The following is a 12,282-nucleotide window of genomic DNA, read 5'->3' on the forward strand; positions in this document are numbered from 1 at the left end:
ACCACTGAGCCAACGGGGCTTGTGTAACGAGCTCTAGAGTGAAGTCTAAGAAGCTCCCCGGCGAACAGGATCGGGGAATACTCATAGGTGCTTAAGTCCACTGAACTCCGCATAGTACGGAGTAGTCTTTAAGTTATTGAACCAGGTAGAAGACTCTGGCCTGGCAGTCCCTGCGGAGTTCAGTATGCTATAACAAAACCATTTTAGTAAATCCAGAGGGTAGGAAAGCCAATTAGCTCGAAACCATATATTCATTCGTCACATAGCTGGTGCTGCTATGTTTCAAATATCTCGGAATCAACAATCGGTATAATAAATCTATCCCCATAAATAAACCCACAATTTTATATGCCCAAATCAAAAATGTTTCGTCTCGTCTGCTGCCTTTGGTGCTTCGCTCCTTGCAATCTCTTCGTCATATGATGGAGTTCTCGAGTTATAAGCGACTCGGATATCATCGATCTCATCACCAACCTCCATCCATCGATCGCTAGTTGCTGGCACTGGTGAGATCTTGCATAGGGCCCAGTACATCGTCGATGCGACGATGAAACCACAGAAGTAGTTGAGCTGATAGATATAGATCGCGCCCTGTGGAACGTTCTTGGCACCAACGGCATCGGCGAAACCAACTACGTTGATGACAATTCCGGCGATGTAAGCAACGTAGCCACGCCAGTTGAAACCACCTGTGAAGTAGTACGGTCCTTCTTTGCGAGCATCGTAGAGTTCCTTCGTATCAACGTAACCCTTACGCACGATGTAGTAATCGGAAACCATAACACCAGCAATTGAGCTCAGGAACACGCTGTAGGCTGAAAGGTAGGTCGTAAACTGGTTGCTGTCCTTGAGAAGCTGCCAGGGACAGATACACAGGCCAACGATGGCGCAAAAGTAGCTTCCACGACGAATATTGAGCCAGCGAGGAAGAAGAGCAGTCAAATCAGTGCCAGCTGAAACACTATTCGCTGAGATGTTCGTTCCAAGCTGAGCTAGGGCAAAGGATGTAGCAAGGAAGAAGACACCAAAGCGCTCGGCCGAGCTTCCATCGTCAATAAATCTATCCAGAAGATCAAGGGGGTTCCAGATGGCCTCCTCGTACAGGACGGAAGAAGCTGAAGAGACCATGATGCCGATAAATGAAGTGATGGCGAAACCGAAGGGGATCGTGATCATCTGGGGCCAGAGGGCGTCTTTGGGCTTCTGCGCAAATCGAGAAAAGTCACTGGCATTGACAATGAGTGTCGCAAAGTTGGAGATAGAAGACATGATGCCCTTGACCATTTCCCAGGCCAAGTCGCTGCCGTGGACCTTGTTACCAGCCTTTACAATGGGGCCAATACCACCTGCGCGCGAGATGGTCCAGGCTAAGAAGGTAATTCCAGCCACGGGAACAACGTATGCCTTAACAGTGAAGAGATGTCGGACCTTGTGGACAGGGAACCAGAGTGCTGGAAGCGATACAAGCCAAAAGATGAAGAAGGAAGCGAAGTGTGCGGTATCGGTGCCCGAGTCGTCGCTGAAAGTGTTGGGAACATTGGCCCATGACTTCCAGATGGCGCGGATCATGAGATAGATACAGTCACCACCAATGTAAGCCTGCACTCCGTACCATACACAGGCTGTCATGCGTTAGTAATGAATCCTGATTGTGTTTGGAAGGATAGAGCATACCCATAGCAGCACGGTTCAGTACAGGCCACAAGCTACCCCAGATACCGAAGGAGGTTCTGTTGGCAACAGGGAAACCAATGTGATACATAGCACCGAAACGAGCATTGATTGCGACAAAGATACCAGTGATACTGTATCCGATCCAGACACAGAGCCAGGCTTGCCACCATGACAGACCATTGACAATCATGGATGATGAAATCATCCAAGTGTTGATGTTGAAAGAATCGGCGATCCAGAAACCAACAAAGTTCCATGGGCCCCATTGTCGGCGCTCCGACTCGACAGGTTTGAGATCATGGTTCGTAAGCTGCATAAAAGTTCAGTACAACTCGGTCTCATTCATCGCACTGCATAATGCACTCCAATGATGAAAAGCTAAAGCTTGCGAGGGCTTCATACCATAAGCTGGGTCTTGGTCAAGCCAGGTTCAGACTCAACGGCGAGTTTGTCAGCCCAGACCTTAAATCGTGATCTGGTCTCCATGGCTGAGGTGTATGACGAGGTGAAAGGTGGAAGTGTAAGCCAGGAACGAGTATCAAAAAGGCCTCGAATGCTTGATCTAGAAGAAACTCAAAAAGCAAGATAGACTTTCTGTATTGTGATAGGTAGACCTTGTCCGAGGTGCTTATGACGTGTAGGTGGCACCAAGTAGGGCTGGCAGACTGGGGTTAAATCCAACGACACAAGAAATGATGGAAGAACGTGAGATGGTAGTCTTGCCGAAGGATGAGAGGGGACCAATTGGAACTTCTCCACCGTCTTCTTGTCTTGGAAGGTCTCGTCGTATGTAGTGGGTGGCAGGCAGTATTTATATTTTGTGGTTTGAGACGGACATGCCGCGTTGGTTGCGTTAAGGTTGCGTTGACAAGAGGAACTAGATCGACCCCATCTTGGCTCGAGGTTATCAGCGCTCAGCAGCCACTCCCACTATCAGTCTGATCGTCATCCCCAGACCCAGCCGTTGCAGATAACTAGCCGACAAGGAACATACCACGCAAGGACCCTCGCCGGCGGCCACTTTTGCCGTAGAAGGTCAAGCTGAGAAAGGTTATTCTTCCCCGTGCTGGCACCGAGAGGACTTTGCATCTCCGGTCGGTAGTTGCTTGTTGTTTCATGGAGCACACGAGCAATTTGTGACGGTTTGTAGATCCAGATGTCCAGACCTCGAAAAGCAGAAGGATCTGCATGGTTAGACCATCACGCAACGACAAAATCGAAGCGTTCATAGGTATCCATTCGAATATGATCAAAGTACAATGGTACGTATGTTATTCGGCATAGAATAGAACGATGTGGAGAGATGATTCGAGTGACATGGATACGAAAATGGGGCCCGAGAAGCCAAGTCGTGTTTTAGTGGGTGCCCCCACAGAAGACCCTAAATCCATGGAGCAACACTTGTATGAGTGGTTGTTGAATGTGGTTTCCGGATAATGTTGACGTATGTAGCTACACGTTGGGAGGATTCCGTTATCGGTTTATGTAGGAGAGATGTACGGGGTACTAAGGTTGACCTTGAATGTTGGTTTGTTGCGAGAGAGAAAGAAAACAAACCGTGGAAACAGAGGTTTGCAGTGCAGACGGACGGTACGTACTCCTCTTGAAATTCTGGGCCTACCTTAAGAAGATGCTCTGCAGAAAAATGCAACTGCAGGCCAGGGCCGCCGCCGCTATCAGCACCATGTGAGCAGGAGCCAACCCATCAGAGGGTAGGTAGTTTACCCCAGGCGGCGGATATAAACGAAGAAATATCATTGGTCAACTCGGTTTCCTTATCACCGCAAAGATGCGTCTAAGATACGGGTGCCGTACCGCCTTTCCCAAACCGAGTTAGTCCGGAACTGCAGAACAATTCTGTTACTCGATCTCATCGAGTCAACCATCTCTTTTATAGTAAAATTGCCCAGGCCTGCAGTTATCTGCCCTATCAGGACTATCTTGAACTTCATCAATGTAGTAGTCACTGAAATGCGATCTTGTTGTCAACAGCTTAGGTCATTTCGGGTTTCAACCGAAACTCTCGCCTGATCTCTCTCTCTCTCTCTCCCTCTCTGTCCAACCCCTCTTAATCTGGAGTTCGACGTGCTGGTCCTCCATCTGGTTGATATCGGCATAAGAACCCTTGTTCCCGTTTCTGGCAGCATCTCGCGATGTCCCTTTCCAACTTCATATTGCCCCGAAAGTTCGCCGTTTCCACTTCGCATGGTTAGATTCATAACGACCTCGTCACAGATAACACGCCACCTTGCAAGTGAAATTATGTACTTTGAGACTGCTTTCAGTTCTCCTGTATGGTATGGTTGATCTATTTTGGTATATTATGGCCGAATCGATGGCAGAGTCATGCCGGTACCTCTAGAACCCAAGTAACACCGAGGCAAAGGAGCAATAAGACTAACTTGAATAAGTCTTCGGCCCATGCATATGTAGTATGATTCAACTCCTCAGGAGCTGCCTTCTCCAAAAAGTAAGCCAGTGGTTGCATTTCTTCGGTTTTGGATCGGCATTCTTGTGTCAAGGAACATTGACAGTCAATGCGTCTGATATGCAAAGTATTACTTGATGGAAATCACAGACGCGACTTCAACTCCGTCAGCGCCTCGGAATCACATCAGAGAGAACGAAACCGGCATTAGTTACTTGTACAGGTCTGGTCATCGGCCCGCAAACTTTGTAAACTCGCTCATTTGATGGGGCAGAGTAAACGAACTCAACTCATACGATCTGATGGGGTTTCTTTTTCCCTCTCAAATAATGGAAATAAACACCAGAAAATGATATGTTTTATTGGCCAAGTTTGGCTGTTTTGCAATTATAGAAGAGACCAACATAGAACTTGCACAAAGCATCTCGAGATCTGTCAAGTGTATAGGCCCAGTGTCCGTAGTGTAACGTTGATCAGACATTTCCAGTAATATAACTCATAGACAACTGTAAATATTTTAAAGCCTGGTTGTCGAAATCTAGGCCAGCCACTATGCTATCAGGAGTGTCTAGATCTTATGATAAATACTTAAAAACCGACAATCTTTATTATGGAGCTCCTGCTATAGGGTAAGTCTTCTTAAGCACAATTGGATTTTGGTATAACATTCCGGGCATTCGTATCCTAAAGGACATCGTGAAGGTCGCTAGTGGATTCTTCAGATTATGAGTATCTTCATAAGATCGTAGAAAATATAGACTATGATTGGACTCGACTTATGCTGCGTCACCATCCACAACAGGAGCAAGCTTCAGGGGCACTATATCCCAGCAAACAGGATACCCTACATCAAAGAGAAGTTATACATATGAGGAATTGATATCTACCTATTTAGACTATAGAGCTAAGGTAGCTCGCTGCCCTTCAACAATGACGACTGCCGATATCCCGAGACTCTGCTAGTGCCTTGATCCAGCAGCCAAGGCTACAGTTCAGACATGACAGGGTCCATACACGTGAATGGACGGACCAATAGCTTCTGCCCCGCGATTTGAGTAGTATTGACATGAGAGTGCCGAAGAGTTGCGAGAATTCATTCCTGTATCACAAGTGAGGTAGGTAAGGTAGGTAATCTGTTAGATATAAACTTAGTTTAGGTACAGAAAGAAGATGGCGCCGAGAATGCTTGAAGTAAACCGATGGCTATGAATTTAATAATAGGTACTTCCTTCCGAGAAGCACGAGCTGGGCTCTTTCTGCCTCAAGCTCTAGACCCACACTTTGTTTCTCCCCCACCATCGTCGTCAATTCCGCTTCTTTTCTCCCCGCCAACCTCAGCTTTTTTTTTCTTTACCCATTTCATCCAAACCTCTTTAGGTAGTATTTACCAAAGTCCTTGATATACAATCATGGAGGACCAGTTGGTACAGCTTCTTTCCAGCACTCAGCTGTCTGAACAGGGTCCCAGAGTACAGGCCGAACTCGAGTTGAAGCGCGCCCGAACGAATCCCGCCTTTCCCCTGTCTCTCGCCAATATCGCCGCCCACTCCTCGATTGATACCAACATCCGTCAGGCCGCGCTGAGCAACCTGCGGCTTTTTATCGAGAACAACTGGAGCAACGACGAGCCTGATGATGGACCTGTAATTCCTATCTCTGATGAGGCGAGAGGCCAGCTCAAGCAGGTCTTGCTCGACCTTGTGTTGAGCCCGGAGGACGATCGGAAAGTCAAGATCTCAGCCAGTTACGCTGTTGGTAAAATCGCTGTGCACGACTTCCCGGAGCAATGGCCAAACCTCCTTCCCACAGTTATCTCCGTCGTCCCGGCCGGCACCGATTCACAGCTTCACGGTGCCCTGCGATTACTCAATGACATAATCGAAGAGAGTTTGAGCGAGGACCAGTTCTTTTCAATGGCCCAAGATATCGCCAAGGCCCTTGCTGAAGTCGCCCTCAATGAAAACCGAAAGCCCATGCACCGAGCGCTCGCTATTTCCATCTTTCGAGGATGCTTCGATCTCCTCAATATGATCAAGGAGGACCACGCTAAGGAGGTTCGCGCTTTTGCGGACGGTCTTCTTCAACAATGGAACCCCTTCTTCATTACCGTTCTACAGAGCCCTCTTCCAGAGACTAACCTAGAGAGCGGATCTCAGCCTGACTCTTGGAGCCATATTATTGCGCTCAAACTTCAGGTTGTCAAGACACTCCTCCGAATTCGACGCGTCTTCCCTAATCTGCTCCTTCCCCAAAGTACCATCTTCTTCAGTGCAGTCTGGAAAGAGCTCTCTACTCTGCAGGGACCGCACGAGCAGCTCTATATCAAAGCCGATGCTCAAGGACGCCTTGAGGACTCGGACAACCTCCCATATACCTTGGACTTTCTCATTCTCGAGGAATTGGACTTTCTTAATCAATGTTTTAGAGCCCCTCCTGTGCAAGCCGAGCTGGACGGTCACCTCAATGCTCATGCCTCAGCTTCAGAAGTTCCCTGGATGAAGGAGATTATGAACATGCTTATTGGTTATTCGCGAGTGACTCGGGAAGAAGAGGACTTGTGGGATATCGACTGCTCCCTGTATCTTGCTGAGGAGACCTCCGTGACTGCCAACTATACCGCCCGAACTGCTGCAGGGGACCTGTTAATCAAGATGGGTGAGTGGTTCAACCAGAAGACGATCGACGGTCTGTTTGGTCAAACACAATCCCTATTTGGCGGCGAGGTTTCCGACTGGCGAAGCCAAGAGGCAGCGCTCTATCTTTTTGTCATGCTGGTCAGTGACTTCCAAGACATGCACAAGGAAATCCCCGAAGCAGTGGCCCGCGCCTATCTTTCCCTGGTTGACTACGCCATTAACCGGCGCGGAGAGCCTCTTCTCCGCGCCAGAGGTTATCTCGTTGCTGGTATGCTTTGCCGTTCTTTCCAGACCCCGGTTGAGCTGTTGGACCGAATTATCACTTCCATCACTCAAGAGGAGTCTGAGGTTGTGCAGGTCGCCTGTGTCAAGGCTGTCGAGGGGCTGATTAACGCTGGCCAGGTGTCGGCCGACAGACAGGTCCCTATTATCAACGCCATTCAAAACTACATGAACAACAAGGACCCTAGTGATATGGAAGATGCAGACGAACTTCTCGTTACGCTTGCTGAATCCCTCCGCGCTGCCATTACTCTCGACAAACGCATCGCCCTGTCTAACGATGTTAAGTCGGTTGATCTGCTTTTCACGCTAGCCAAGCTAGGCGCAAGCAACTTCCAAGTCACTATGCTGGTTTCCGAGGCATTTGACGATATCGTTGAAGATCTCTCTGACCCTGAATCTTACACTGCTCTCTGTGCAAAGATTCTGCCTACGCTTACCGGCGCCTTTGACGTCGCCAACCTCACTGAGGACAACCCTCTGGTCACTGTAAGTTTCAATGAACCAGTTTCCGTGCTTCACTGACAATAACTAGGTTGCCACCGAGCTGCTGGCCGTCTTGGCCGAGCACGGACCTGAGCCTCTCCCTGCAGGTTTTGTCGCAGCTACTTTCCCTAAGCTAAACCGTCTCCTTATGGAGTCTACCGAGGGAGAGGTCCTCCGACCTGGATCTGAAGTTGTCAAGTATATGCTTCAGCATGATCATCAGCAAGTTCTTGCTTGGCAAGATGCCAACGGTCGTTCTGGTCTGGAGGTCTGCTTGCACATCATCGACCGACTTCTGGGCCCTTCTATTGAGGACAACTCAGCCTCCGAGGTTGGCGGTTTGGCGGCCGAGCTCGTCGAGAAGGCTGGCCAGGAGCGCCTTGGTCCTTTCTTACCTCAGCTTCTGCAAGCTGTTGCTAACCGACTTGCTACTGCTCAAGCTGCAGCTTTCATACAGTCTCTTATTCTTGTCTTCGCCCGACTTACCCTCTCTGGCGCTCAAGATGTCGTTGAGTTCCTCAGCCAGGTGCAGATCAACGGCGAAAGTGGTCTGCAGGTTGTCATGGCCAAGTGGCTAGAAAACTCTGTCAACTTTGCTGGATACGATGAAATCCGACAAAAGTATGAAATCCAACTGCATCGGATGACTCCATCTGCTAACTGAATCACTAGCGTCATTGCTCTCTCGAAGCTCTACTCTCTAAATGATCCTCGACTGGCCCAGACACAAGTCAAGGGCGACCTGATCGTCAACAATGATGATGGGCTTATTAAGACACGCTCACGCGCAAAGCAGAGTATGTATCCAACCATCCACGACTTTTCAACTACCACCTCCACCCTAGACTCGATCTACGCCCTATACGCTGAAAGTCAGCAAGCTAATAAAACCAACCAACAATCAGACCCAGACCAATACATGATCGTCCCTGCTTCCCTCAAGATCATCAAGGTCCTCATCGAGGAGCTCCTATCAGCATCTGGGCAACGGGCTGCTGCGAACGCCGCCTCTGCTGCCGTGGCCTCTGCTAGCTTTGACGACGAGAACGACGAGGAGGGCTGGGAGGATGAAGACGATACTCTTGACCTCAGCCTAGGCACCACGAAAGCTGACCTGATGTCGTTCATGGAGTCAGGTGGCCAGCGGCAGCGAGATGATGAGACTCAAGCGTATCTGACCGACTTTTTCATCCGATGTGGCCGCGAGAACATTGCTAATTTCCAGGAGTGGTACAACATGCTTACAGAAGAAGAGAAGTCGAAGCTCAATGAGGTCGCCGCTAGCTCAGCAGGACAATAGACTGGAATTGCATACGCTTACGACGAGTCTTGGATGTTGAGGAAGAAGGAGCGCTCCTCTCGAAAGTTTGAGAGGAAGAGTGCTCTCAGAATGCAGGAAACAATCGCGGCTATTGAAGATCTGAATAGACGCATAAAGGAGGAGAATGGGCCACTGAAGCAGGATTAATGTATATCAGAAAGCCTAGGTATCGTATTAATGACCCGACATGAATTGCAGATAGAATTAGAGAAAAATGGACAAAGAAAAGAAAGGAAACCTTTGGACATTGATCATAAGTGAAGAAAAGACTTAGGTAACTTGAGATAACTTAAGGAAGCTTGATAGAAGTTTAACAATTTAGTATACCTAAGCTTATGCGACTTGATATAAATTAGATTAACTTAGCATAAGTTTAGGATTGATACTTAGTATAAGCTTAGGCAACTGAGCGTCAGTTAGGTACATACCTTCGATAACATGGCATACGTTTAGGATACTTTTGCTCAAGTACAATTTTGGCACACCATATCAAGGTAGGTATGGATTAATGAGATGAAACACATCACAGTGAAAAAAATCAAAATATGAAGTAGTTGAGTAGAAGGAAATTGATCATTAATCATTCTGCCAAAGCAAGCGTATGCAGTCAATAGTATTGCTTCTCTCCTGTCTAGATGATATCTCCGCCAAAGCCTCCTCCTCCAAATCCGCCACCGTAACCTCCACCAAAGGGATTGTTTCCCCTTCCGGTGCCAGGACCAGGGAATCTCGGGTTGCCACCAGGGCCGGTGGGATCCCATCGGGCTCCTGGGGGTGCTTGAGGATCGAAACCAGCGGAACCGTCACCTCCTTGCCCCCCGAATAAAGGATCATCGAAAGTAGGATGCATCCCTGAGCCACCACCAGCACGAGGTAGTCCTCCGCCAATGAACGAACCACGAAGAGGATCGTGCGGACCGAGACCAGGAGGATTCAAGTCATCGTGACCAATGTTGTAGGGTGATCTTCCTGGCATTTGAAGTCCGCCTCGTGGAGGCCGGTTCATCTCGTACTCATCCTCGAAGCCGGGAGGAGGAAAGTCGCCCACTGGTGCAGGCCGTGGACGAGGCATCTCAGGGAGTGGATTCACTGGGGGTTGAAGCGGGTGTGGGTGCGGTACAGGATCGCCACGGAACGGACGGTCTGGGTTCTGAGCTTCTTGAGCACGACGCTCGGAGCGTGCATTAGCTTCGGCTTCAGCCGTCTCGACATAGCCTTCGCTTTGGAGTTTTGGGATGAGCTTCTGAACGATGTTGACCTTGAGGTCATGTAAGATATCTGACCAGTGGATTAGTGTGTGCTACCTATCAAAGGGAAGCGTAAGTACATACCAGCAATAGCTTGCTCAGAGGCAAAGACACCGCGGAGCTTCTCGGGAAGATCACTTCGATCTTCCTGGCCGTCCTTGATAGTGATGCGAAGAGGGAGTTTCTTAGAATCCACAACGTCGCTGATCGACCTCTCAAACCGACGGATGTTGTCATCTCCAACAGCTACTCCTCGAACCTCTACCTTTTTACCCATGCGGTCAATACGGATGCTGAAGGTCATGGCCGACTGCTTGTGCTTATAGACAAAACTATAAGAACCGAAGCCCGAGTTCCATTGTGGCGGTAGACGAGGGGCGAGTGATTCGCATTCGGCTGTTTCATGTGAGCTAAGTAATGATGTTGATGGATGGTAAACTTACGTATGTTCTTGTCCTCCTCAAAGCCTAGCAGCTTGAAGCCTAGAGCAGCGAGATATGAGTGGATGAGGAGAGCGATGACTTCGTACGATGAAGCGAGGTCAGATGAATCGTCATTGGGGGGATGCGTTGGTAGAGCATCTGCCATGCCATTTAGAATGGCGGCAACACTGAGAGGTTCTGACATGATGAAGGGCGATGATTCTGATTTCTTTGGATGATGTAGTTGAAGAGTGGAGTCTTGTTAGATGTAGGTAGTGAGTAGTTATAGAAGGTAGGTCGCTAAAGATAGATACCAGATAGTGGAGAAGATGGAGAGTCAACGTCGAGGAAGTTTGGGAAGCGGCGTCATGAAATAGTTGCCTCTTCAGCCCTATATGTGGATCCTGTACTTTTGGGTATCGCGGGGCAGTGTCAATGATTCAAATGTCAAAAGCCAGGAATACTATTGGTGTAGAATTGGTTTCCTAGATAAGGCATTAATTAGGCATTAGAGATTAATAATCTCAGGTTTGAAACGTGTAACATTGAGTGACCTCATGTTGTAATCACCTACCTCACTGAGCATTCAGTACCTTTGGGAGACGTTCTCATGACGACACCCACGTGATATCGCGTTCCACTCAACGCGTCCCATCAAGTACCCTCTTCCAAACCACGAATTTCTATCCGTACCATCACCACTTCTCTTCTTTATGACCCTCACCTCACAATGGAAACGGGCCCTTTAATCCCCGCCTCTCACGCATCCCATCTCCTCTCATCGTTCGCAACCTTCCTAACACTAACCCTCCACACTCTCCTCTACCATCGCGCTCTCTACCCCAAGACAACCTTTCTAACGGCTCGAGCCCTGAACCTCCCCGTCCATCAATCTCGTCATCCCGGCCTCTGCACATGGATAAACGACGCAGTAGCTTCAGTAGCAGCACAGCTACGCAAAGGAACTGTCCGTCGTATAGCTATTGCGATGCACGCTGCAAAGACCTTTGATGTGCTGGAGAGATGGGTCTTTGATGTCGATCTGTTTCCTGCTGGGTGGGGTGATAGAGAAGAGGCGACTTACAATCCTGCGTTGGTAGAGGGTGATGATGATGATGATGGTGTGGTGAACTGGACCGATGTCAATGAGGCGCTGAGAGGTGCCCTGACGAGAATAGCACAAAAGGCTGAGATGATGCCTGATTTACCTCAAGGGAGCACTTTTACTGTTGCCGTTGAGCTCCGTGATGACGCAAATGCACCCATAGGTGTAAGTATATCTATCAGTAATAAGATCGACTTCGACTGACCGATCTAGCATCCTCAACATTGGATACCATCTCAGCCAAATCTTCAACCACCAAACGACACCTCATTAAAGCAAGGCTCCTCGCTTGGTGGCCAAAGTACAACAGCAATTCGGTCTGTCCAAGCCGGTCCTTTATTCTTCAATTGCTGGATCGAACAAAGCGAACTCATAACCTCATAAAATTCACATACATGATACCCAGCTCTTGAACAGATAGATTATCGTCATCATGACTCTTCATAACCTCTAATTCATATTGTATAAACATGACATCAATCCATTATTGATTATCCCGGTCACCCATTTCCAGACCTGTACCAGTCCGTGCCATGCGACCCTGATCCTACCCCCTATTCCGACAAAGCCCAGAACCCGCCGCGTTATGTACAGCCCGGCCGTGGAAACATGACAAATACCTTGACTCATTACCATCAAAATCATTTTCAAACGCCCAAACAGCCTCCCTGCCAGCCTCCC

The 12,282-nt window shown here is 48.6% G+C and overlaps 4 protein-coding genes across 4 annotated transcripts; 2 read left to right on the plus strand and 2 right to left on the minus strand.

The window, feature by feature from the left end:
- Nucleotides 1-357: 357 nt before the first annotated feature.
- Nucleotides 358-2,160, minus strand: FTJAE_6670 (NCS1 family nucleobase:cation symporter-1; the record flags this gene model as incomplete). The annotated part of the gene is made up of 3 exons (XM_037353306.1): nt 358-1,622; nt 1,675-1,984; nt 2,077-2,160. The coding sequence occupies 3 exons, from the start codon at nt 2,158-2,160 to the stop codon at nt 358-360; spliced, it is 1,659 nt and encodes a 552-aa protein (XP_037206213.1).
- Nucleotides 2,161-5,511: 3,351 nt separating this feature from the next.
- Nucleotides 5,512-8,806, plus strand: FTJAE_6671 (importin9; the record flags this gene model as incomplete). The annotated part of the gene is made up of 3 exons (XM_037353307.1): nt 5,512-7,509; nt 7,556-8,127; nt 8,179-8,806. The coding sequence occupies 3 exons, from the start codon at nt 5,512-5,514 to the stop codon at nt 8,804-8,806; spliced, it is 3,198 nt and encodes a 1,065-aa protein (XP_037206214.1).
- A 652-nt stretch (nt 8,807-9,458) lies between these two features.
- On the minus strand, nt 9,459-10,701 carry FTJAE_6672 (uncharacterized protein; the record flags this gene model as incomplete). The annotated part of the gene is made up of 3 exons (XM_037353308.1): nt 9,459-10,105; nt 10,159-10,470; nt 10,518-10,701. 3 exons carry the CDS (start codon nt 10,699-10,701, stop codon nt 9,459-9,461), a joined length of 1,143 nt encoding a protein of 380 aa, XP_037206215.1.
- Nucleotides 10,702-11,226: 525 nt separating this feature from the next.
- FTJAE_6673 (mitotic spindle assembly checkpoint MAD2) lies at nt 11,227-11,985 on the plus strand (the record flags this gene model as incomplete). The annotated part of the gene is made up of 2 exons (XM_037353309.1): nt 11,227-11,766; nt 11,815-11,985. 2 exons carry the CDS (start codon nt 11,227-11,229, stop codon nt 11,983-11,985), a joined length of 711 nt encoding a protein of 236 aa, XP_037206216.1.
- Between the last annotated feature and the right edge of the window lie 297 nt (nt 11,986-12,282).

The sequence above is a fragment of the Fusarium tjaetaba genome, assembly GCF_013396195.1.
Source record: "Fusarium tjaetaba strain NRRL 66243 chromosome Unknown NRRL66243_c0000130, whole genome shotgun sequence".
Taxonomy (NCBI): domain Eukaryota; kingdom Fungi; phylum Ascomycota; class Sordariomycetes; order Hypocreales; family Nectriaceae; genus Fusarium; species Fusarium tjaetaba.